Below are 27,699 nucleotides of genomic sequence, written 5' to 3'. Positions count from 1 at the left end.
GTAATAGCCTGTACAAGTAATCTCATGTGACTAACTCAATAACATTCAATTTCATTATTCAGGATTTTCTCTTTTCATTGAAAACCTTTGATATCCAGTTAGACAAGTGTTCACATTTAAGAAGCTGTAGTGACAGGATGTTTTATCACAAAGAAAGAAAAACACATCACATTATTGATGATCAAAATCAAAGAGAGACAGACAGAGAGAGAATCATAGAGCACACAACCACAACCACATACACATACACATACACACAAACATATATACACAACCACATACACATACACAAACACAAACACACACACAAACATATATACACAACCACATACACATACACAAACACAAACACACACACAAACATATATACACAAACACATACACATACTTAACAATCCTAAAAATGTGGCTTAATCTCCAACAACTACAGAAGTCTGGTGTAAAGTCACTAGTCACTCGTGTGTGTGTGTGTGTGTGTGTGTGTGGCGTATAAAACAAAGTCACCACAGTTTCACTCAGGCGTGCAGTGATGACTCCACCCACGTTAAGTAGGTACTTTTTGGAGATGCAACCTAATGGTGCTGTGTCGTGCCATGCCGAGGCAGGCGAGTCAAGCGAGTAAAGACTTGAGACTCATTTTTCCCCAAAATCTGACAACAATACATGGAATTTGAAAGCAGCATTACAGTTTGACCAGCAGCTAACCTACTGACCAGCTACTCTCTGTATTTGCTACCCATAGTATGTGTGTACAGATATTGTACATATTGTATATAGTGTGTGAATAAGAGTGTATGAACAATGTTGATAAATATATGCTTAGGCAATGTAAGATGCACGTTACCATGACGATAAAGACCCTTTTGATTTGATTTGAGAAACAGACAGACCGACAGTAAGTAGTAATCTGTGCGACCCGCCCAAAAACTGGAAGCGTGGGCGCGCTCCGGTATTGTATCGTGAGCGCGCCGCTGGAGCCACTGTACTGTTCTGACAAGTGCTGGCTTCACGTGTGCTAGGAGAAAATAACACTCTTTGGCTTTGGCGCACATAAACTATTAGGTTTAATACACATTGTTTTGTAATACACTTAAATAAATATTGAACTAAATCCCAAATTCCAGAAAGTTGAATGAAAGGCAAGCTATATTGTTTAAAATAATATTCACAATGGAGGGCCCACTTATTTACTCAGTGAATTTTGATTGATTTCTTATAGCATTTAATTCCTATATTTTGTGAAAGTCCGTTTTACACATTGCCTTACGTCAAATTTACCAGTGAAACATACAAATATATATTTTTACACATTACTGTCTACACTGAAACGGACACTGAAAGACGTCGACCGCTCCGACGGCGTGGATTCCGAGGGCCCGTGAAGGCAGCAGCGGGCAGGGACAGCGCAGCCTCGAGTCCTGGTCTCTCTAGTCCTCGCTCTGTGTATCGATGAAGTTGTTTCAAAGATGGCGGACTTCCTGCCGTCCCGCTCTCTTTTATCTGTATGTTTCCCGAACTGTCTCCTCACGAGTGGCGAGGCCGAGCAGCTGCGGAAGTCCAAAGAGATAGATAAGTGTATTCATCGAGATAAGACGTATGTTAAGCGACTAGTGAAGATACTGTTACTCGGAGCAGGCGAGAGCGGCAAGTCCACTTTCCTCAAGCAGATGCGCATTATCCATGGGAAGGACTTCGATCAGAAGGCCAAAGAGGAATTCAGAGCCACGATTTTTAGTAATGTTATTAAAGGTAAGGTGACACTGAGCAGCCCGCTCGTTTAACGTGTTCACACCGTGCTTGTTTTTGAACTCTGTGAGCTTCACTTCACTTCATGGTGTAACACACTGGGAAGTTGGTCGCTATGCTAGCTGCTGCTGCTGCTGCTGCACTTTTCTGTGCTCCACAAAGCTAAGTCCGATTAGCTGCTTCAGAAACGCCCATGGTGTTTGTGTATGTGTGTGTGTGTGTGAGAGAGTGTGAGAGTGTGTGTGTGTGTGTGTGTGAGAGAGAGTGTGAGAGTGTGTGTGTGTGTGTGTGTGTGTGTGTGAGAGAGAGAGAGATGCACTTGTGTGCTGTGTTTATTCACAGCTTCACACATATCATCACTTTCCTCTTCACCTACTGTGGTTTGTTGTGCTCATGCACATAAGTCAGTTTACTGTAAACTTACCACCAACACTATGAAAGCATGCCAGCCCTCTACTCTACTGTCCTCTACTGTCCTGTACTGTACTCTCCCGTCCTGTCCTCATCTCCTCTCCTGTCCTGTCCTGTCCTCATCTCACCTCCTCTCCTGTCCTGTACTCTCCTGTCCTGTCCTCATCTCCTCTCCTGTCCTGTCCTCATCTCCTCTCCTGTCCTGTCCTGTCCTCTCATCTCATCTCATCTCATCTCATCTCATCTCATCTCATCTCCTGTCCTCTCCTCTCCTCTCCTGTCCTGTCCTGTCCTGTCCTGTCCTCTTCTCTCCTCTCCTCTCCTCATCTCATCTCATCTCATCTCATCTCATCTCCTGTCCTCTCCTCTCCTCTCCTGTCCTGTCCTGTCCTGTCCTCTCCTCTCCTGGCCTCTCTTGCTGACTGCTGTGTATGGAGCTTTGAAAGTTGACATGCAGGTTAAAGACAAAGCTGCCTGGTCCTAAATTTAGTGGAAGCATCCACATTTGGTCAGAGCTATGGAGCTGCGTGTTTGCTGTGTGTTTGTTGTGTGTTTGCTGTGTGTTTGCTGCATGTTTGCTGTGTTTTTGTTGTGTGTTTGTTGTGTGTTTGCTGTGTGTTTGCTGCGTGTTTGTTGCGTGTTTGCTGTGTGTTTGCTGCGTGTTGTGTGTTTGCTGTGTTTGTTGTGTGTTTGCTGTGTTTGATGTGTGTTTGTTGTGTGTTTATTGTGTGTTTGCTGCATGTTTGCTGCGTGTTTGTTGTGTGTTTGTTGTGTGTTTGCTGCGTGTTTGTTGCGTGTTGTGTGTTTGCTGTGTTTGTTGTGTGTTTATTGTGTGTTTGCTGCATGTTTGCTGCGTGTTTGTTGTGTGTTTGCTGTGTGTTTGTTGTGTGTTTGCTGCTTGTTTGTTGTGTGTTTGCTGCATGTTTGCTGTGTTTTTGTTGTGTGTTTGTTGTGTGTTTGCTGTGTGTTTGCTGCGTGTTTGTTGCGTGTTTGTTGCGTGTTTGCTGTGTGTTTGCTGCGTGTTGTGTGTTTGCTGTGTTTGTTGTGTGTTTGCTGTGTTTGTTGTGTGTTTGTTGTGTGTTTATTGTGTGTTTGCTGCATGTTTGCTGCGTGTTTGTTGTGTGTTTGTTGTGTGTTTGCTGCGTGTTTGTTGCGTGTTGTGTGTTTGCTGTGTTTGTTGTGTGTTTATTGTGTGTTTGCTGCATGTTTGCTGCGTGTTTGTTGTGTGTTTGCTGTGTGTTTGTTGTGTGTTTGCTGCTTGTTTGTTGTGTGTTTGTTGTGTGTTTGTTGTGTGTTTGCTGTGTGTTTGCTGCTTGTTTGCTGCTTGTTTGCTGCGTGTTTGTTGTGTGTTTGTTGTGTGTTTGTTGTGTGTTTGCTGTGTGTTTGCTGCTTGTTTGCTGCGTGTTTGTTGTGTGTTTGTTGTGTGTTCGCTGTGTGTTTGCTGCATGTTTGCTGCGTGTTTGCTGCGTGTTGTTGTGTGTTTGTTGTGTGTTTGCTGTGTGTTTGCTGCTTGTTTGTTGTGTGTTTGTTGCGTGTTTGCTGTGTGTTTGCTGTGCACCACATGCTCTTGTTTCTCCTAAAGCAGTAGAACAGTGGAGTAGAGGTGAACATGTTGGTCAGTGGTTTTAACTGTCAGTTTCTTACAGACTGTCATCTCAGCAGTTTTTAAGTGGAGTACAAACCACACAGCGTGACATGATGCAATAACTGGGGTATGACATCAGGTTTGATGTATGTATGCTTCCTCAACTGTACGCTACAAGGCAACTTAGTACAGAAGAAAGAACATACAGTCATGTGAAAAAATTAGGACACCCCATAAAATATTCAGTTATTCATTAAGAAATGTTCACATATCAATGTCTAATCTTGTTTTTATTAATCTCTGGAAAAGAAAGTGATCTAATTGCAGGTAAACAGCAAAAAAAATAACATTGTTTTACTCATTAAACAAAAGACATCAATGCATATTCTAACTGAGGAAAAAGTTAGGACAACCTACCCCCTAATACCTAGTGGCTGAAATAACTTCAGTGAGACGCTTCTTGTAACCCTCTACCAGTCTCTGACATCGGTCTGAGGAAAGTCCCCCACTCCTCAATGCAGAATGCTTTAACCTGTGTGATGTTTGAGGGGTTTCTTGCATGTACAGCCCGTTTCAGGTCACCCCCAGCATCTCAATGGGATTAAGATCTGGGCTTTGACGGGGCCATTCCAGGACTCTCCATTTCTTAGTTTTCAGCCAATCCTTTGTGGATTTATTGGTATGTTTAGGGTCATTGTCATGTTGCAGGGTCCAGTTCCGCTTCAGCTTTAATTTTCTTACAGATGGTCTCACATGTTGCTCAAGCACCCTCTGATACACTGTAGAATTCATGATTGATTCTATGATTGTGAGCTGGCCAGGTCCTGCTGCAGCAAAGCATCCCCAAACCATGACACTTCCACCTCCATGCTTCACAGTTGGTATGAGGTTCTTTTCCAGAAAAGCTGTATTTGGTGTGCGCCAAACATGTCCTCTGTTCTGTTGTCCTGTTCTTTGTCTACGTTCTCTCTGACAAACTTCAGTCTGGCCTTAATGTTTCTCTTGGAGAGTAAAGGTTTCCTCCTTGCACACCTCCCGTGAAAATTAAACTTGTGCAGTCTCTTTCGGATTGTAGAGGCATGCACTTTCACATCAACAGTCGCCAGAGCCTGCTGTAGGTCCTGTGATGACATTTTAGGGGTTTTGGAGACTTCTTTTAGCATCTTGCGGTCTGCTCTCGGGGTGAACTTGCTTGTACGGCCAGACCTGGGCATGTTGGCAGTTGTGTTGAATGTCCTCCACTTGTACACTATTTTCCGGACAGTGGAATGGCTGATTTCAAACTCTTTTGAGATCTTTTTAAATCCCTAACCAGACTCATATGCTGCAACAATCTTCTTTCTGAAGGCCTCAGACAGGTCTTTTGATCTCACCATGGTGTTCACGCTCACATAAACAGTCAGGAGCACACCAAACTGAATGTCTGAGGTTTAAATAGGGCAAGCCTCCTTCAAAATGTTGAGTAACAATGTTCTAATCATGTGCACTTGATGTGATACACCTGTGTGTGTGATATCAGCCATTTTAACTGGGAAAAATGTGGGGGTGTCCTAATTTATTCCTCACCAGAAATTGCATGTTTATTTTATTACGTTTTACAGAAAGTTCTAAAAAGTATTTTCTTCAGTTTTACTTGTTTAGTTATATTACTTGAATCTCTCAGTATTGTTAAAATTGATATTAAATATCCATATGTCTAAATATGTGAAAAAACAGATGTGTTTTCATAGGGTGTCCTCATTTTTTCACATGACTATAGTAGCAGGTTGTAGCAGCACATGCTCAGAGATGGTGTCCCATACCACAGTTTGACCAGCATCAACATGCTCTCCTAGTCAAATGACCCTTTGATGCACACAGGTTTTATTAGGCATGTACAATATTATCATCACAATATCGGTATCAGCAAATATTGGCTTTAAAATGTATTATCGGATATTTGCAAACACACCCAGATGATGCTAATATGACTTCAGGCTGCAACCTCCTTGGCGCCCTGTACCACCATTAGGTTTTATGTTTATTTTGCTCAATAGAGGAAATATTAGGGGTGTCAAATGATCACGTTAATTGCGATTAATTAATAACAGTTTTTATGACGGGACATTTCAAAAACGCCCCCACGCCACCGTTAATAAAGGTAAAGTGATAGAAGGAGTTAGCTTACCACTGAAGCAGCTCAAGTTTAGCCTACCACGTCAATGCACCCAGTCACGAGTGCAGCCACAGCTAACGTTAGCAGCGGAGACGTTAGCAATTTAGCGAGCCATAGTAAAGCTCTTCACCAAACTAAACTGGACGAGAAAAAGTCTGTGACTGACAGGCTACTATATATGGACCTGATATTATTATATTATTATTTTATTTGTATTTTCTAATTATTTGGTGTTTGACAAAAGAACACAGCGGAATGTAAATGGCTGCATCTGTTCAAACAATAAATTACTTTATAAAACCACTTTTTGTTATATATCAATCTTTTTATCAGCCACAATAATGAATTTAAATGAAAATACCTCAAGTTAAGGGCTTTTCTCAGTCATTTTTCAGTGCGATTAAAAAAGAGATTAATTACATCAATTAATTGCAGATCATTATCTGTAATTAATTATTTTAATCTCTTGACAGCACTAAGAAATATATCTGCATCTGCTGCGACACCACTGTGTAAAATATGTCAACTTCATTACGTAAGAGACTGAATGCCCTCTGCAGTTGGATGCAGGGAAAAAGTTGTATATTAGGGATGCACCGAAATGAAAATTGTTGGAAATGCACCGAAACATTCTTTTTTAGCACCTGTTAAATGCTGGAAAGTCTCTTTGAGCTGCAGAGAGAGCGCAGACATTCACTTCACACCAGAGAACATTCTCTCTGTTTGAGCAGTGAACTAAAGACATCAGCACTAAAGCGTCTTCTACACAAAGAGGTTGAGACGCAGCATGGAGTGAAAACAAGGAAAGGTAAAGCAAACACGTGTCTGTCAACAACTTTTACTAAGATCTACTCAGATCGCCTCACTTCATGGCGACTGTACTCGATCCTCACGGATGTGGGAATAAAGCGTGTGTTTGATACAAAGAAGAGTCTGCACCAGAGGAGGAGCATGATATGTTTGATGAGATCATAGATTCTGAATTGATTTATTCTTTAAGCATGTGACGGTCAGTGCTGCTTCACTCTAAGCCCAGTGTGTGTTTTCACACAGAGACCTGCTGATGGTGAATGTTACTGTGAACATACAGAACACGCGATTGAGTCCACCTTCATTTTGAACACAGGTGTATACTCTGCTCCACAAACACACACAGCCTTGGATCAGCTGTCAGTCAGTGTGTGAGTGTGTGTGTGTGTGTGTGTGAGAGCTGCCAGTGACACTGGTCATTGAATGGGAAACACTGTGTGTAATTAGCACCTCAGCTACTCACAGTTTTGAGCAGTTTTGTTTTCTCACTAGTACACAGTTGTGTGCAGTTATTTGTCTTGTGTTAATTTACGCTCTGTTACATCTGTCTAGTTATAAAATGAGTTGATAAAATGAAATAAAAAAGAAAGAGGAATGATTGACCTCTGAGCCTGTTGTAGAATGGCAGCTGCTGCATGTTAGAGGAAGTGTTTACAATAAACAGGTTATTACAGTAAGTGTAAACTGTGTTTGATCTGTTCATTACTGAATGAGAAGCCAGTGGAGCAGCAGGTGCAGAGGCGTCTCTGGTGGCTCCGACCACAGCTAACGTGAAAGCGGCAACAAAACTGCGAGATCTCCCTTTCGAGTCCGTACAACAGCGCGACTTCACGTGCGGCTAACGCTGTTGTTGTCATGGTGACACACACGATGTGACTCTGTCGTCTGCTGCTGGAAATCTTTGCAGAAGAAGTGATGTAAGCGGGGTTGGCCGTGATCGGATAGAAATCAGATCTCAATGTGGACACCAGAGACACTATCTGCTGTCTGACTGTAAAGGAGGCCTATGTCTGTCAATCAACTTACCAGCTGTGAAGCTCTTTTGTCTTAGGATGCATTCACACCTGGTCGTCCACTTCAGTAATAGAACTAGAGCTGTCACGATACCAAAATTAGTAACCACGATACTATACCAGACAAAGTATCGCGGTTCCGGGTAGTATTGCGATACTGCGGCCTTTTTTGATTATTATTATTTTTATGAACTGCAATGTAATTTGTACAAGTTATAAATACTTATTAATTACTTATAATGTTGTTTGGTGCATGATAAACATATAACATATGTTATATATATATATATATATATATATATATATATATATATATATGATTTTATATATATATAATCATTCAGTTTCCTTTGCACATTAATTTGTTTAACTAATATAAATAATCAACTTAACAAATCCACTGTCTTAAAAAAATCTATTTGACAATAATGCTTATTTTCCAACATAATAAACCATAGAGAACAAAATACAATAAACAGGAACTGATTCCCTGTGAAAACTATATTTTTTATGCCTTTTCTATGTGCTTTATACTTTGACATCCTTTAACTCTTCATTCCTCAGCCTGTACATGGAGCATATAGCCTAATATTAGCCAATACTAACCTGGTATTCCACATATAAATCTGGGTGACGACACTGCAGGTGTTTTATGAGGTTGGATGTGTTCCCTCCTTTGGCTCCTATAGCTTGGTGGCAGCGCCTGCACAGTGGACGGCCATCGTCTATTGCTTTACCGTCTGTGCCTCGTTTAAAGCAAAATAGTTCCAAATGCGACTTTTGGAGTTTGTTTTTTTTGAGCAAAGTTAGCGGTGCCACTGGTGACACTGCCCCAGCAGACTCGCCGCTCGGGCCCGGTGCTTCTGCCATGGTGCGTGTGTTGTCTCGTGTTTGTGACTCTAAGCCGTGCGCACGTCTGGGCGAGACAGAACTTATGCTTGTTTGTTTCTAAACGAATTTCTATCGAAGCGGAACATGGAGTTCGTTCTTGCCGGCAGAAACACATCAGCTAACAGACCCAGCGTGTGGAAATAGTCTATCATATCCCCGGACTTCACCAGTAACAGGCAAACAGCCAATCATTGAGCAGCTGTGTCGTTCAGTTGCAGTAGTTGCAATGTGGGTTTGTTTACAAGGGAGTAGCATGTAGCGGAAAATGGCACCGGTAGTATAGTAATCCACGGTAGTACCGTTGTGTAGAATTTCTAGTATAGTAGGAACCGTTATGATTTGGCATCGCGGGGTACCGTGGGTACCATGCAACTCTAGTGTGGGGGAAATTATTCTTAGGTGTTTGTTAATTATGTCAATTTATCATGATGAATCAATGCAAACAAACTGTGTGTGTGTGTGTGGCTTTATAATGATGTATATAATATAAATTAGCCTTTTATTCTGTTAAAAGAATGTTCTGTGTATTTTCGTCTAGATCAGGGATTTCCAAAGACTGCATTGGGAGCCACATTTGCAGAATGTTCTTCTTTGTAGTCGAGCTTCATATGTTTAGGTGCAAAATAACATGAAATGTAGCAAATATCTGATGGGAACGAGTCATTAACTAATACAAAATAATGCAAAGAATGTGCTCTTGTCATGAATAGGAATAGCTCTGGTGGGTTGACAGCTTCTAATGTGAATATAAAACAGGACCCAGGACATGTAACATGGTTGACTGCATGTGTTGTGGTGTCAGAGTGGACAGGAGTCTGTGATACTGTAGTTATTATTCTTTTTATTCTTATTTATTTGTTTGTGGTGTGGGCAACCAGGGGCACGTCATCATCATTAGAAGGATTTGCAAACAATCAGCATTTTATGGACCAAACATCCAATCATTTAATGAAACAAGTAATTGTCCGATGAATTGAGAATGAAAATAATCATTGCATCATTGATGTCATCTGATGTTGGTAAACAAAGAAAACTGATGTGACAACCTGAACAACTGCTGATTTCACTGCATTCACTATGTCACCTGCAGTATGAACTCTCTCATTTCATACACTTGACCCTGACCTGACTGTTATCAATGAGAAGATTGAAAAGACGTTTTCAGTCTAAAGACACAGTGATTCTGCAGATCAATGTGCTCCAGTGGAATGCTTTCATATTAATGCCATTCATATTGAATGGAGTTTACTGTGGACAATATCAATGAATGTGCAGTCACTGAATCAACATGTGCTGTTCCACTAAGAGATGCAGTTAAGACCGTTAGAGGTGAAAGACACAAGGACATTTAATTGATCCCCTTCACCCTCCTCCTTCCTGTTGTCACTAACTCATAAAAGTACAAAAACAACGAGGTTAAACATCCAAAGCAACTTTGATTTGTCTCAAACAGCCTCCACACTAACCTTTTTAACACTTAGCACAAAATGTGGGTGTGATTGTAAATAAAAATAAGGTGTTGGTAAATGTTTGTCTTCATGAGAAATACACACACACACACATGCACATTAAATAATGACATCGCTTCACTGTTAGATCAACAGGGGAAATCCTGACTGCTGTGTTGGTGGTTACATGGTGAATAAAGGGAGACACCGTTAAATCTGTGGCCACACCGGACGTGGTGCTAGGTCACATGATAAACATGTGATACTGTGTCTGAGTTTACCAATAGAGAGTGATGTTAGAAAGCCAACTTACAACCTGAGATGCTCACAGAAGAAAACAACCTGCAGGGAGATGAATGAATGGAATGATATGTTGTGGTTTTCTTTAACTCTCAATGAGATTTTACAACACATACATATGATTTCATTTATTCATCTCCATTTCTCCGAGTGTTCACACCTGTTGCTTTGTGAACCAATGAAGAAGAAGGGGAGTTTATGTCTAAACTAAAAAGGTATTTGATTGATTTCAAAAACATCATATTGCTTGTGAGTGGTAAAATGATGCATTAGCTTACGCAGGGTTTCAGCTGTGACTTTGCTGAAGTTGTTGACAACATAGCAACTTGTGTGATTGGTGTAAATACATCCACTGCAGTCTACAGCCTCAATGCTTCAGTTTGGTGCAGTACGGCATGTATTTATTGCGTTTCCATTAGGAATAGTACCAAAATAAACCATTGGGCTAAAATGAGTAAAATGGTACGGTACAGTTAGGCTGGAGCTAGACCAGTTCCACTCACAACAGCGATGGAAAATCCTCACTCCCGCAGTCTGTTCTCAAAGCTGGACGTCTTGTTGAGACAAACAGCCACAAACTGTGAAGGAAAGAAAGAGCTGCTGGATGTCCTCCAATCGTTGTCTGTTCTGTCGCATTTAATATCATCATTTGTTTCCGTTGCACCGGTACAACATCACGCTACTTATGTCACTGACACGGCTGCCTGGCACAGGGCTTTAAATGGTCTGTATTTACTGTATGTAGCACTTTTCTGGCCTTGATGACCACTCAAAGCTGCTTTACAGTACAGGTTTGCCATTTACCCATTCACACCCATTCACTCACACTTTCATGCAGTGTATCACTCATCTTTAAGACCCATTCACACATGGAGCCAGGAATCACCCATCCCACACCCAACTGTACCATGATAGCGTTTGAGAACGAAAGCATGCCTCACTGTCTCCACTAAATATATTTAATTTAATATTAGACAAATATTCCCATGTCTATGAATAGTTACATGTTAGTAAAACAGCTTTCTGCAGCACATTTTCTATCACTCATACCCATTCACATGGTGCCGGCACCCACAACCATCAAGCTACAATAAGACCCTGACCAGGACCCTGACAGTTTATTGAACAATTCAAATATGATTGAAGAAAATTAGAATACCTTAACGTTTGTTATTTACCTGTGTTCTTGCAGGATATTCTGATTATTGAATTATTGCTCAGCCCTAACTTGACTTAATTAATGATAGTTATGAGCGATGATACATTGAGTGCTGAATGGATTTCAGTGGGAATATCTTCTCCTGGTGGTCAGATGATGATTGTTCAAACCTCTTGACAAAGGTTCTTGTGGATGTTACTGAAGTGCTCCGATTTATCGTCATGTTTGTGTCATACAGAGAAAAACACTTTAGCAGCAGCAGTTGAAATGCCGAAAAAATGCATTGGGCATTGTGGAGTGCGAAAATCTTGACATGATTATCCAAAAATCCTATGTATCGCATGCATCACTGTGAACTATTACTGTAGAAGTGTACATTTACAATCAGCAGCAGCATTTTAGCTGAGTCAGGTTGTGAGCTGTTATTGTCTTCTTTATAGGAGAAGAATTTTTACATTTTTGAAATGGCTACAGCCCAAATGTGCTGTTAACAGCTTTACAGTTTAAAAGGTCTAAGATAACTGTATTGGACTGATATCAGTGTACAAACCCTTCATTACAGCAACTTCTCATGTTTAACTGCCGTTAACTGTTGCTGCCAACTCTTACAAATATAACCAAACAACTCAACTGCATTCTGGAGTCACTTTTCTTTTAGGGAGATCTTTCTTTTGGCTCAGTTGTGACATGTAACCAAGAGAGCCCGACAACAAGTAGCAGACTAGTTCAAGACTTGGTTTAGACCAAACTAAATAAACCTTTCTGACCCATAACCAGGTGCTTTTAGTGCCTGAACCACATTGAGCAAACAGTAATGTGTATTACAAAGACTGCTTGAAATGTGATAAATATACATTCTTAGCCTGAGTTTATGACCATGTGCATAAACGTTGGTGCTCATGTGTTTCTCATGTTAGTTCACTTATTCAGAAGCATGAACCACTGAATGACCACTGGTTAACAAATGAAGCAGATCAACTATTGGATCTGACCCAGTTGGTTACTGTTATTCCAGTGGGTTCACACGGTGATGTGGCGGCTTGCATTGATGCCTCACAGCAAGGAGGTCATCTGTTTTGATCCTAGGTTGACTGAGGGCCTTTCTGTTCTCCCAGTGTGTGTGTGTGTGTGTGTGTGTGGGGGGGGGGGTTTCTCTGGGTTTTCCAGTTTCACCACAGTCCAAAAACCTTGGATAATTGGTCACTTTAAATTGACTGTAGGTGTTAATGTGAGAGTAAATGGTTTTCATGAGCATAGAAGTCAGGGAGGTAGCAGGTTATTCAGCCACAGTAACCGTCTGAGAGCAGTGTTATTATTGCCTTTGAAAGAAATGACTCATGTCCCTGTGTATTGCCACAAGGATGTTTAGCAGCATTAGCAGTAGCTTGTGCTCTCTGAGTGCTTTTTGTTAGTTTGCATTAATGTTTGTCTCCTCCTGAGGGAAGCCACTGTAGCAAGGCTCTATCTCTGCATTCCAAGGACATGATAGCATCTGAGCGTGTCTCCTTCATTGGAACACTGCACTGAACACTGCTGTTACTGCTGAAGTGGGATGATGATTGTAATGGGTCACAGTTGAACTGTCAGGTCCATGTTTTTAATGAGAGAGCACAGGTGTAACGTGGTGTTATGATGTTTGGACAGATTTGTCCTGGTGCTGCTGACTGTCAGTGTGTTTGTGACAAACAGGTCAGTGTGGGGTGAGTGGAGCAAAGAGCACAGCACACAGCTGTACAGTGAAGCAGTACGTTAGAGATATTAGTCCACACTGTAACATTGACAGTGTTATTTAAGGATAACACCTTTATTTGTGTTTCTCTACAAATCCCAGATGATAAAGCTGATAAACCAGTAAGAAGACAAACAATGGCAGCCATCCTTAGCAACTCTATTTGAACAACAATGGAAATATGGAAAAGAGAATAAATGCTTACACTGAAATCATATTGTCACATGACCTCAACATGTTACTGTTTAATCCAATTTGTAAAAGACATGGCCGGTCAAGTTGTTATATAGATGTGTTAATAAATGCACTGATTTTGAATAACAGGTAGTATTAACGTTTAAAATGTCTCAGAAACTTAAATATAATGTCCATGTAAATCTATAATAAGCAGCTTCAGCTTTTTGTTGAATTCTAGTTTTGTCTTTGTTTATGTTCAGCATCAGTGGTTTTACATTTTAAAATGTAGTTGTTGTTGAATGATGGGGTTCTGGTTCTGGTTCTGGTGATGGTGATGATGCAGCAGCAGAGAGGAGAGAGTTCCAGTCATCAACGCAGGAGGTGACAAGGCTGTGGACAAGAACTGAAGTTGTATGGGGGGTGAGGGAAGGAGGGAGGGGGCGGAGTCGATTCATATTCTGAACATGGAAATATGCAGACTGGTAATGTTAGTGATGTGGGATTGGAATTGGAATGACAGAATACTATGATATGATTGTAAGATCATATTGAACAGTTAGTTTTTGTTACTTCACTGCTGATCAGACTAGACACCACAGTAATGGAAACTCTATTAATGGCCTTTATTAATGGCTGGGTTTAATTATTATTAATGATGTGAATCTGAGCTAACTTGATAGCCCTAGAGAGAACAAGTTTAGGAGAATCTGCCACATTAGTGTTTTATCCACACAGAAAATGGGTTCAAATCACCACCTTTCAATTCAATTCAATTTAATTTTATTTGTATAGCGCCAAATCATAACCTACATTATCTCAAGGCACTGTACATAGACAACATCAAGGAGAGCAGAGAACCCTTACAGTTCACACAATGAGCAAACACTAGGCATCAGCGGAGAGAAAAAACTCCCTCTTAACAGAAGAAGAAATCTCTGACAGAACCAGACTCAGAGATGTGCAGTCATCTGCCTCGACCGGTTGGGGTGAAAGGAAAATGGGGGACAGCGGAGAGGTGGGGGACAGAAAGGGGGGAGAGAAAGGACAAGAGGGAGATGAGGTAGAGACAGAAGAGAGAGACACCAGGAGCAGATACACAACAACTGTATCAAGTTACAAGTTTATACAGTCAATGATATCGACTTTTAATTATAGCACAATAATAATGGTGATGATATGTATGATATGGATAGCCTCGAAAACTGGATCTGGATCCTGCAACCTGCAAGATGAGGATACAGAGAAAGAGAGAGAGGGAAGGAAGGAAGGACACAAACTAGGGAGAGAAAGAGACAAGGTTAATGACATATAAAAAGTCATATTCATACCCTGAGTGTGAGAGAGTGAATGTGCGTGCACCACAGGAAAATCCCCCAGCAGTCTAGGTCTATAGCAGCAGAACTAAGAGATGGTCCAGGTTTCCCTGAACCAGCTCTAACTATAAGCTTTATCAAAAAGGAAAGTTTTAAGTCTAACTTTAAATACAGAGAGAGGCTCCACCTCCCGAACTGTCATTGGAAGCTGGTTCCACAGGAGAGGAGCCTGGTAACTGAAGGCTCCGCCTCCCATTCTGCTCTTACAGACTCTGGGAACCACAAGTAAACCTGTTTTTGTGACCTAAGTGGTCTGTTAGGGTGATAAGGTAAGACTAGGTCTTTCAGGTATGAAGGGGCCTGACCATTAAGTGCTTTGTACGTGAGGAGGAGGATTTTAAATTGAATTCTAAACTGTGGGTGGAGCCAGTGTAGAGAAGCTAACACTGGAGTTATATGGTCTCTCTTTCTAGTTCCTGTCAGAACTCGTGCTGCAGCATTTTGAATGAACTGAAGGGTTCTAACAGACTTGTTGGAACATCCTGATAATAAGGAGTTACAGTAATCTAATCTAGATGTAACAAAAGCATGAACTAGTTTTTCAGCATCCTGTAAAGACAGAATGTTTCTAATTTTCATAATGTTCCGCAGGTGGAAGAAGGCTGTTCTGGAAATGAGTTTTATGTGTGAATCAAATGACATTTCCTGGTCAAAAGTAACTCCAAGGTTCCTCACAGTGGAACTGGAAGCCATGGTGATGTCATCTAAAGTGACAATGTGATCAGAAAGTTTTTCTCTGAGGTGTTTAGGGCCGAGTATAATGACCTCAGTTTTTTCTGTGTTTGCTAATGAAGAGCCTTTGTGTTTTCATGTATTCAACCACAATGCAGTACAATGTCAATCGCCCACCATTAAGAGTCATGTCACAGCCAGTGTAAAGGTGGCTGTAAAATGTCCTAATGAAGCTAAATAAAAGTCTGGAATTCTCTTTTTTTGGTCTCTGTTCAGGGATCCGAGTGTTGGTTGATGCACGAGAAAAGCTGCACATCCGATGGGGCAAACCGTCCAACCAGCGGCACGGCGACACCATGATGGCGTTTGACACCCGGTCGGCGATGGCTCGCGGTCACGGCATGGTGGAGCCCAAAGTTTTCCACCATTACCTGCCGTCCATACGTGCCCTGTGGGCTGACCAGGGCATTCAGAACGCCTACGACCGCCGCAGGGAGTTCCAGCTGGTGAGTGTGACCCACACTTCTCTCATCTTTCAGCACAGTACATGTCACAAATACAAATTTCAAGCTCCATTGCACTTTAATTATTCATAGGGCTGGGCGTTGTTTGAATTTGATCAATTTCGTTTCCAGTGATGCTGACCACTTCCCGTTCTTATAGATTCGGGCTTGTGTTTTCTTTGTATTGGACTTCATTAATCCCCACCGGGAAAAAAACTACTCTCTGCATTTCACTCATCCTCTACTAGGAACCTTCATAGAACTAGGAGCAGTGGGCAGCCACTGAGCAGCACCAGGGAACAATGGGGTTTGGCTACCTTGTTCAAAGGCACCCTAGCCCTGGACCTGCAAAACAAGTTCCGTTCCATTTCCATTGTTTAAATGCACTTATTGTAAGTCGCTTTGGATAAAGGCGTCTCCTAAATGACATGTAATGTAATGTAATGTAATTTCCACTTGGCCGTGGTTTGTGAAGAATTAAGTCAAGATTTAATAAAGTCCACCAGATAAAGAAATGATGTGATATCTTAAGTTCCTTCAGTGTTCTACAGAGAAATGTGTATTTTCAGACGGTAAACATGAAGCATGTATGCTTTAGAAGCCTTGGTGGTAAATAAGTGCGGCATTCTGGGAAATGATGTATACCAGAGGGTTGTTCTTGTCGTTAGCTGCAGCAGTTTGGTGCAGGGGCATGAACGTACTCACCACAGTTAACCTTAGAGCTGACAGACAGCTGTGTATGTTCTTCAACAATCAACAATCTGCCTTGAGAAAAACCCAGGCAACGTAAAGTTTATACACTTTAATAAGCTTTAATAAGCTTTAATAAGCAGCGATGGTCATCATGTGCACAGTCATCAAAGGGATGACCGTGCTCTCTCAGCGTTCGGCTGCTCAGGTCTGAGTTTTATTAGCCCAAGCTTTTCTTCTATGAAACGTCTTATTTTGCAGTGAGTGAAAAGTGTTTGTGCTTGTTTTTAATGAAGAAAATGGTAATGAAGAGCTTTGAAAGTTAGCGTGACTTACATAGAAGCGAGCAGAGGCAGCATCAGGCCATGTCCACTCACCTGTGGTCTCCACACCACCACTCCATGCTTTAATCAAGCTAAGGCCACAGTCCCACATCTGTTTATTGGCCGTGTATGTCTGACTCCACCTCTGTAGGTGGCGCTGTATCATAAACATACATAAAAATAGACAGACAATCATGACATGAATAAACGTAGAATCGTGACATATATAAACATAGAATCGTGACATAAATAAACGTACATCTGTATGCGTGTGTGTCTATTTAAGAATAGTGTATGTCCGGCATTAAATATGCACGGCCTGAATGTTTTAATATTAACAGTCACATGAGCGTGAACGACATTTTGGGGTTGGGTTAGTCTGACTCCAGTCCGACTATGAATCACATTATCAAGGTATGTTAGTCCGACTAAGACATTTTTACATGACATTAAGAAAACCAAATAATTAAAGCCTGACTTTTAATATGCATGTAAATGCACTGACTGTCTACGTTTATTTATGTCACCAGTCTACGGCAGTGTGTGTGTGTGTGAGAGTCTATGGCAGTGTGTGTGGGAGAGAGTCCACGGCAGTGTGTGTGTGAGAGAGTCTATGGTAGTGTGTGTGAGTACAGAGTGTACAGACGAGCATTGACCGTAGGAGATAAAGGCTCTTCCTCACAGAGCTGCAGCTGCTGAACACACACACACACAGACAGACAGACAGACAGACAGACAGAAACAGCAAATGAAGAGCTGCTTCTTTCTCTCTCTGGTCTCTGTCCCTCTGCGTCCCCACGCCCTTCCTTCCTCCATGTGTCCCTCATCATTTCCCATAAGTTGAAGTTGTGGTCTAACAGTGTTGCTCACAGATCTGTGAGTGTCCTGCAGGGACATCACCACCTTTATTTCTTCACTTATTCATGTACATGCTCCTTTAATCAAAATGAAAGGGTTACCTTTCCAAACAATATCATGATGATGAGGGCTACAACGATTATTTAATATATATTCATTATTATTTGATTACTTAATTAAACCTTTTCTGTTTTGATAATTGATTACCCTAACCCTAACCCTCCAACCCTAAATAAACGTAGACTTGTGACGTAAACGTAAAGTCGTGACATAAATAAACGTAGAATCATGACATAAATATAGAATTGCGACAAATAAACGAAGAATTGCGACATTAACGTATAATCGTGACATGAATAAATGTAGAATTGTGACATAAATAAATGTAGAATCGTGACATAAATGTAGAATCGTGACAAACGTAGAATCGTGACATAACTAAATGTAGAATCGTGACAAATAAATGTAGACTTGTGACAAATAAATGTAGACTTGTGACATAAACGTAGAATCATGACATAAATAAACGTAGAATCGTGACAAATAAATGTAGACTTGTGACAAATAAATGTAGACTTGTGACATAAACGTAGAATCATGACATAAATAAACGTAGAATCGTGACAAACGTAGAATCGCGACATAAAACATAGAATCGTGACATAACTAAATGTAGAATCGTGACAAACGTAGAATCGCGACATAAAACATAGAATCGTGACATAAATAAATGTAGAATCGTGACAAACGTAGAATCGTGACAAATAAACGTAGAATCAAGACATAAATAAATGTAGAATCATGACATAAACGTAGAATCGTGACAAATAAACGTAGAATCAAGACATAAATAAATGTAGAATCATGACATAAACGTAGAATCGTGACATAAATAAACGTAGAATCGTGACATAAATCAAAATAAATGTAGAATCATGACAAATAAATGTAGAATCGTGACAAATAAATGTAGAATCATGACATAAACGTAGAATCGTGACATAAATAAACGTAGAATCGTGACATAAATCAAAATAAATGTAGAATCATGACAAATAAATGTAGAATCGTGACATAAATGACAGAGCATGTGCCAACGAGCTGGCTGATGGACCACCAACACAACACAGCTGGTCAAGAAAGCTTAACGACTGTATTTCCTGAGGCTGAGGAAGTTTGGCATGTCTACAAAGGTCCTCAGCAACTTCTGCAGCTGCGTTGTGGAGAGCAGCCTGACCAACTGCATCACCGCGTGGTACGGCAGCACTAAGACCATGGACCACAAACATCGGCAGAGAGTGGTAAAGACAGCTGAGAGGATCACCAGGTCTCCATGCCCACTCTGCACATCATCTACCACCACAGAGTCCACAGGAGAGCTGCCACCATCATGAAGGACAACACCCACTCACAACATGGACTGTTCACACTCCTGCCCTCAGGACGGAGGTACAGGAGTGTGAAATGCAGGACGACCCGTTTTAAGAACTCTTTCTACCCCACTGCCATCAGAATCCTCAATAGCTGAGCAGACTTCACTAAAGTCATGTGTTCACATCTCTGCTTTACATCTGTTACTTGAGCACAGCACCTTGCATAAATTAGGGTTCCCTGATCTGTGTGTTCTCTTGTATATAATGCATATATTTCTCCTGTATATGCATACATTTACATATATTTTTAAGTATATCTTTTTTTAATATGTATTAATTTTCTTTATGTATATCTATATACAATTTGTAATACTATTTCTTTGTTTACTTTGTGCTGGTATTTTTGAGTGGACAGCAAAGTAAGAATTTCATTGTACAGGGAAATGTGTTTCTTTGCTGTGCATATGACAATAAACACTTTGAATCTTTGAATCTTGAATCTGTAGAGCTGTGGTTGAGAGCAGGTGGATGTCTGCGCTCCGCTCTTACATTCAAATACTGAGCAGCTTCCTGCTCTGAAGTTGATGCCATGCGCGTTCGGGTGCTTCGTTAAATTTGTCGTGCTGCCGACCTTAGTGGTGATATCTATAGAAGACATTGCGTCGTGCACTATATTAGTATTACTTTAGTTGAAATGGAGCCACACTTTGGACCTTGTGGCATTTTTAGCCCGTTACACGTGAACCCGGTCTGTGGACATAACAGTATTGTGATCTTCCTGCACGCCGTAACCATGTGTAACGTTACAGCCAATCACCGGCAGCATTATCAGATCTTGATCACGTGATTAACTGTGTTCCGCTCCAGGTACTGAAACTTAGGACCGAAAAACAAGGCATGTTTCGATACCCGATAGTATCAAAGCATTTCGGTCGGTGCCATAAAAGAACTGAAGTTCTGTACCCAGCCCTACTTATATTAGATATTAAATGTCTATCTCTCTTTTTTTCTCAGGGGGAGTCGGTCAAGTATTTCCTGGACGATTTGGAGAGACTTGCACAGTCGGTAAGTCCTGCCCTCACTGCAGAGGCTCCACAAATCACAGACAGCAGCAGACAGAAGCAGGCAGCAGCAGACAGCGACAGCAGGCAGCAGCAGACAGCAGCAGCAGCAGCAGCAGCAGACAGCAGCAGACAGCAGCAGCAGACAGAAGCAGACAGCAGCAGCAGACAGAAGCAGACAGAAGCAGACAGCAGCAGCAGACAGAAGCAGACAGCAGCAGACAGAAGCAGACAGCAGCAGACAGCGACAGCAGGCAGCAGCAGACAGCAGCAGACAGAAGCAGACAGCAGCAGACAGAAGCAGACAGCAGCAGACAGCAGCAGACAGCAGCAGACAGCAGCAGCAGACAGAAGCAGACAGCAGCAGACAGCAGCAGACAGAAGCAGACAGCAGCAGACAGCAGCAGCAGACAGAAGCAGACAGCAGCAGACAGAAGCAGCAGACAGAAGCAGACAGCAGCAGACAGAAGCAGCAGACAGAAGCAGACAGAAGCAGACAGAAGCAGACAGCAGCAGACAGCAGCAGACAGCGACAGCAGACAGAAGCAGACAGCAGACAGCAGCAGACAGCAGCAGACAGCGACAGCGACAGCAGACAGAAGCAGACAGAAGCAGACAGCAGCAGACAGAAGCAGACAGCAGCAGACAGAAGCAGACAGAAGCAGACAGCAGACAGCAGCAGACAGCAGCAGACAGCGACAGCAGACAGAAGCAGACAGCAGCAGACAGCGACAGCAGACAGAAGACAGCAGCAGACAGCAGCAGACAGCAGGCAGCAGCAGACAGCGACAGCAGGCAGCAGCAGACAGCAGCAGACAGCAGCAGACAGAAGCAGACAGCAGCAGACAGAAGCAGACAGCAGCAGACAGCAGCAGACAGCAGCAGACAGCAGCAGACAGAAGCAGACAGCAGCAGACAGCAGCAGACAGAAGCAGACAGCAGCAGACAGCAGCAGCAGACAGAAGCAGACAGAAGCAGACAGCAGCAGACAGCAGCAGACAGAAGCAGACAGCAGCAGACAGCAGCAGACAGAAGCAGACAGCAGCAGACAGCAGCAGACAGCAGCAGACAGAAGCAGACAGCAGCAGACAGCAGCAGCAGACAGAAGCAGACAGCAGCAGACAGAAGCAGACAGCAGCAGACAGAAGCAGACAGCAGCAGACAGCAGCAGCAGACAGCAGCAGACAGCGACAGCAGACAGCAGCAGACAGAAGCAGACAGCAGCAGACAGCGACAGCAGACAGAAGCAGACAGCAGCAGACAGCGACAGCAGACAGAAGCAGACAGCAGCAGACAGAAGCAGACAGCAGCAGACAGAAGCAGACAGCAGCAGACAGCGACAGCAGCAGACAGCAGCAGACAGCAGCAGACAGAAGCAGACAGCAGCAGACAGCAGCAGACAGCGACAGCAGACAGAAGCAGACAGCAGACAGCAGCAGACAGAAGCAGACAGAAGCAGACAGAAGCAGACAGCAGACAGAAGCAGACAGAAGCAGACAGCAGACAGAAGCAGACAGCAGCAGACAGAAGCAGACAGCAGCAGACAGCGACAGCAGACAGCAGCAGACAGCGACAGCAGCAGACAGAAGCAGACAGCAGCAGACAGCAGCAGACAGCAGCAGACAGAAGCAGACAAGGGCAGACAGCAGCAGACAGCAGCAGACAGCGACAGCAGACAGAAGCAGACAGCAGCAGACAGCGACAGCAGACAGCAGCAGACAGAAGCAGACAGCAGCAGACAGCGACAGCAGCAGACAGCAGCAGACAGAAGCAGACAGCAGCAGACAGCGACAGCAGCAGACAGCAGCAGACAGAAGCAGACAGCAGCAGACAGCGACAGCAGCAGACAGCGACAGCAGACAGAAGCAGACAGCAGCAGACAGAAGCAGACAGCAGCAGACAGCGACAGCGACAGCAGACAGAAGCAGACAGAAGCAGACAGCAGCAGACAGCAGCAGACAGCGACAGCAGACAGAAGACAGCAGCAGACAGCAGCAGGCAGACAGCAGACGACAGCAGCAGACAGCAGACAGAAGCAGACAGCAGACAGCAGACAGCAGACAGCAGCAGACAGCAGCAGATAGAAGCAGACAGCAGCAGACAGAAGCAGACAGCAGCAGATAGAAGCAGACAGCAGCAGACAGAAGCAGACAGCAGCAGACAGCAGCAGACAGCAGCAGACAGAAGCAGACAGCAGTAGACAGCAGCAGACAGCAGCAGACAGCAGTAGACAGACAGAAGCAGACAGCAGTAGACAGACAGCAGCAGACAGCAGACAGCAGCAGACAGCAGCAGACAGAAGCAGACAGCATCAGGTTGTTTGCTGCTGATGGTGGGTGTGATAACACTGAGCTGCTTTGTTGAACAGAGAATTGAAAGTGTCATGTCGCCGTCTGCCAGCACAGAGTGGAATGGTCCAGGTGAGGCTGAGGGACGTCCCTCAGATAACAAACACATTTGTCTTCACCCAGCACCTGCTGCTGGAAATGATGACACAGATGTGGTCATGTGACAGTCAATGATGATACAGAGAAACCAAGCTGTAGTTTCCTCCTGGTCACTCACTCTGTGCTGATTCTGACAAATGAGGCTCATGATCTGAACCAGACTGGGTTTGGATCCACAGATCAGCCAAACATAGAGAAGCTAACCTTCATTTTCAGAATGGATTCACCTGTTATAGTGAATTGTTCTTAAAATAAAACAACAAAACGAACCTAAGCCACTTGAGGGGGCAGCTGTACTGGTACTCGTAGTAGTTGACGCGTCGTCTTCCGGGTCCAATGAATGAATTACACACACGAGCGTCGTATGCAATCACCAACATTTATTAATCAAAATGGACGGCGGCGGTGGTCAAAAAACTGTGTGCTTCCCCAGTCAGCAGCACACCTGCCGAGTAATTACCTGTTGCTCTTTTTAACACCTTCCTGCACAGTGCAGAGCGCCACCTACTGTGGCCTTCAGGTAGGTATGGCTCTAACACCTGTCATTACTTTATTTCAGTAAAATGTCAGAAAAAGTTGAAATGATGATGCTCTAAAATGTCTTCTGCTAAATGATTCACTTTGAATGAGCAAATCAACAACAGAAATATTCACATTTAAGAAGCTGAATAACCTGAAAAGGTGCTTTAATTCTTTCTTTACTTAAATGTAGGGTTTGAGATTTAGACTTTCTCCACAGGAACACACACACAGAGCCAACTCTACCTTTAACCCATTAATTCAATTCAATTCAATTTTATTTGTATAGCGCCAAATCATAACATACATGATCTCAGGTCTGTACATAGACAACATCAAGGAGAGCAGAGACACACAACAGTTCACACAATGAGCAAACACTAGGCATCAGTGGAGAGAAAAAACTCCCTCTTAACAGAAGAAGAAATCTCTGACAGAACCAGACTCACACATGTGCAGCATCTGCCTCAACCGGTCGGGGTGAAAGGAAAATGGGGGACAGAGGAGAGGAGGGGGACAGAAAGGGGGGAGAGAAAGGACAAGAGGGAGATGAGGTAGAGACAGAAGAGAGAGAGAGACCAGGAGCAGATACACAACAACTGTATCAAGTTACAAGTTTATACAGTCAATGATATCGACTATTAATTATAGCACAATAATAATGGTGATGATAAGTATGATATGGATAGCCATTATCACAATAGTTGACTCATTTAGAACTTAATTAATAAATGATTTGTCGAATAATGGTTGCAGCAATAATAGTTTTAAATAACTCTTATTTTAATAATCAGTCAGTTGTTTATTATCTCGATCAATCGAGTACGTGTTTGGTCCAAAACCTATTTTTTTTGTATATATATATATATTATTTAATCTGATCATTCAAATCTAAAAATGAGTTGATGATTCATTAATCATGGATTCATCACACACTTAATTAAATACTTATAATGAAGTTGTGATTCATTGATTAAAGTTTTATTACTTGACATAACTTTTGTGTTTCTTCCTCATACACAGATAGAGTCAAACATGTCACACTCACACTCACACACACACACACACTAGTGTCAGCTAAAGTTAGTGCACTTTTACACTGTATATTTTTAACTTTGAAGTTAGGGCTCAACTAATGAAAGTTATTATGATGTTTTGTCCTCAAAGCAGACATGATTCAGTTGTTTTCCACAGCAAGGATTCACATTAACAAGCTGAACAATCAGGAACGGCCCCGTTTAAAAGAGACTGAAAATGTTTCATATTTATGCAAAGAGTGTAAATAAGTGGAAATGCTGTTGTGTTGGCAGGACTACCTCCCCAGCCAGCAGGACATCCTCCTGGCCAGAAAACCCACTAAAGGCATCCATGAGTACGACTTTGAGATCAAGAACGTGCCTTTCAAGATGGTGGACGTGGGGGGTCAGCGTTCAGAGAGGCGGCGCTGGTTCGAGTGCTTTGACTCGGTCACTTCCATCCTCTTCCTCGTCTCCTCCTCAGAATATGACCAGGTGAGTGAGTGTTTTTATCTTATCCATGTCCGTTGCATTTAGTTGTTCCAGTAAAGTAGTGTTAGATAATAACAATAATGCTCGTTATCATTACTGTGATGACGTTGTGGATCTGCTTCTAACCCTAACCTCTTACAGAAACACAGACGTCGCTCAGATAAACACATCTGAACCGTGATTTGTTTTTAGTGATTTCATACGAAATAAAAAGGAACATACTTGTGATCATTCAGATTGATGAAAACCTTTCTAACACAAGGACAAACTCACAGATAAACCCTTGAGAATGTGTCGTTGGTTGAGCATACCAGGATCATGCTGTCACCATCTCAACTGTGCTGCAGGTGCTGATGGAGGACCGACAGACCAACCGGCTCAGCGAGTCCCTCAACATTTTCGAGACCATCGTCAACAACCGAGTTTTCAGCAACGTCTCCATCATCCTGTTCCTGAACAAGACGGACCTGCTGGAGGAGAAGGTGAAGCAGGTGTCTGTTAAAGACTACTTTCCCGAGTTCTCGGGCAACCCCACGAGCCTGGCCGACGTCCAGCGCTTCCTGGTGGAATGTTTCCGTAAGAAGCGTCGCGAGCAGCAGCAGAAGCCGCTCTACCACCACTTCACCACCGCCATCAACACGGAGAACATACGGCTGGTGTTCCGCGACGTCAAGGACACCATCCTCCACGACAACCTCAAGCAGCTCATGCTGCAGTGAGCGGGACTGACCAGTAGGTGGATGGATGGATGGATGGAGTGGGGGCAGAGGGGGAGCGGGTGTTGAGGTGCCTCCCCCCTCGTTGCCTCCCTGCCACCATCATCCTGTAAACAGCAGGCGGTGTCACTTTTGAACTTTGACTGTGTATTAAAGCCACCACTACTATGCCCCGCCCCCCAATGCTTACTCTCTGCCTTACTGAGCTTGTTCACTGTGACTTAAAACAGCTGCCTTTGGCTCAGAGACCCCCCCCCCCCCCCCCAAAAAAAAAAAACACTGTAAATGACCTCTAAATGACCCCCGTGTCCCTCGTCCTACAGTATGTCCTCACTGTCCTTGTTTCTTTGCTGCTCTCACCGAGAGGAGGGGGGAGGGGCCTGGCGTGTTGTCAGGCTCCGCCTGCCTCCACAGGAACTCCTTCTGTTTTGACATTGCCGTTTCCACCGGCGCTTGTTGATGACATCACAGGGCTGGGGTGTGGATTTCCTCTGAGAGCAGTGGAACAGGAAAAAACGAAACACACACACACACACACACACACAAAGGAAGTCCTGTTGTGACCTTGATTGTAGTTTTCTAATCCTTTAGTGTCCTTCTCTTGTCTATGAATATACTGTTTGTATCTATGCATTTTCCTTTAACTTATATTTTAAAGGGGTTTACACTCTGTGGATGTGTGACTGCTGATGACTCTGTTACACTTACGTGGGTTTACACACACACACACACACTGTGAACCTCTTCTCTGTGATTTAAAGTCTCTGCAGCTTTCCTCCCGTCACGTGTGTGTTGTTTTCATTTTTTTCAGGAGCGCGCGTGACCTCTGACCTTGTGATTTGTACCTGGCTGACGACGTCTGACCACACACACACGCACCTTTGTTTCTGTTCATATTATAAATACTCATCTCAATATGAGTTTCATATGAGTTTCATCTGAGTTTTATGATTTTTATATATATATATATATATATATACATATATGTATATGTATACATATATGTATATATATACATATATGAATGTATGTGTATGTATATGTGTATATATATACACATATGTATGTATATACATACATATATGTATACACATACATACACATGTAAATACATATGTATGTATGTGTATACATATATGTATATACGTATATACACATACATACATATGTATATACACATACATATATACGTATATATATATATATATATACAAATGATTAAAATTATTGCTATATTGTTGCAGTAATTCAATAAAGACCCTCATATAATGGCTCTAAAACAAAGTATAGATTTTGTTATGATAGTGAAAACAAGAATAAGATGATTGTAAATCCCAGACTGACTGGAAAGATGCCGGCTCCTCCTATAACTATTGACAATTATTTATCATTTATGACTATTTTGTTATTAATTGCAATAAAAGCACATATTCTCATCTCTTGTTGGCAGCAGGGACAAGACATAAATATTAACAAGATGCATTCTTGTTTTTCACTGAAAAAAGAACGTTGGTTGGTTTTCTTTGATGTCAGTAACAGTCATAATAGTTCATCTGTAACCTTTTTAGAAGACGTTACAGTATCAGAATCAGGACATCTCCATATTGTCCTCGTCTTATCTTATGAATAGAGATTTTCACAGATTACAGGGTCACTGCTTCCATTCATGCACAGTATAGATGATGTCAGATGTGGTCAGACGCCGAAGCCTCGTGGATCTCACACATGTGTCTCAGCTGCGCTCACACCAAACACATCACCTTTGTGCCTGACTGAAGTCCAAGCCTTGTAGGTGACGTGAGCGTGACATCGTCAGAAAACCACGCCGTGTCCGCTGTGACTGCAGCTCATGTGTTCTTCTTCTCTTTGTCACACCAGGTCCCGCCCTTTAACTAACAGCTGACTTTAGCCTTCACTCAGAAGAAGGATGATGAGCGCTGTCGTTCCAATGTTTAAATAATATTTAAAAATGCCTTCATGACACTGCACTCATTTAAAACACTTTCTCATTCATTAACAAACTTCTCCTCTTGACAGAGTGAAACACAGTTTTAGTTTCAATCATTTAACATTAGATTTTTTTTGCTTAATTTGTGGCCGATGATCATAGCATATGATCTGAACCCTCCCTCCAGGGACCAGCACTAGGTTTACACTGGATGTGGCTCCCTCCACACTTAAAGTCTCAATAATGAGCAATGGGAATTGGGTACCTTGCTCAGGGGTACCCCA

General features: G+C 42.5%; 1 protein-coding gene across 1 annotated transcript; it reads left to right on the top strand.

Moving 5' to 3' along the window:
* The first annotated feature begins 1,411 nt into the window (after positions 1–1,411).
* LOC131476002 (guanine nucleotide-binding protein subunit alpha-13) lies at positions 1,412–25,724 on the top strand. The gene is made up of 5 exons (XM_058654429.1): positions 1,412–1,749; positions 15,746–15,975; positions 20,231–20,281; positions 24,554–24,754; positions 25,099–25,724. Exons 1-5 carry the CDS (start codon positions 1,467–1,469, stop codon positions 25,468–25,470), a joined length of 1,137 nt encoding a protein of 378 aa, XP_058510412.1. The 5' UTR covers positions 1,412–1,466; the 3' UTR covers positions 25,471–25,724.
* The last annotated feature ends 1,975 nt before the right edge of the window (positions 25,725–27,699 follow it).

The sequence above is a fragment of the Solea solea genome, chromosome 16 (genome assembly GCF_958295425.1).
Source record: "Solea solea chromosome 16, fSolSol10.1, whole genome shotgun sequence".
NCBI lineage: Eukaryota > Metazoa > Chordata > Actinopteri > Pleuronectiformes > Soleidae > Solea > Solea solea.
This window is presented reverse-complemented; position numbering and strand designations above follow the sequence as displayed.

What these genes read in the sequence shown, in the direction of transcription:
- LOC131476002 (XM_058654429.1), top strand. Translation starts at nt 1,467, where the DNA reads ATGGCGGACTTCCTGCCGTCCCGCTCTCTTTTATCTGTATGTTTCCCG. An exon ending in TGGAGAGACTTGCACAGTCG is followed by an intron (nt 20,282 to 24,553) that starts GTAAGTCCTGCC and finishes TTGTGTTGGCAG; the next exon opens with GACTACCTCCCCAGCCAGCA. An exon ending in CCTCCTCAGAATATGACCAG is followed by an intron (nt 24,755 to 25,098) that starts GTGAGTGAGTGT and finishes ACTGTGCTGCAG; the next exon opens with GTGCTGATGGAGGACCGACA.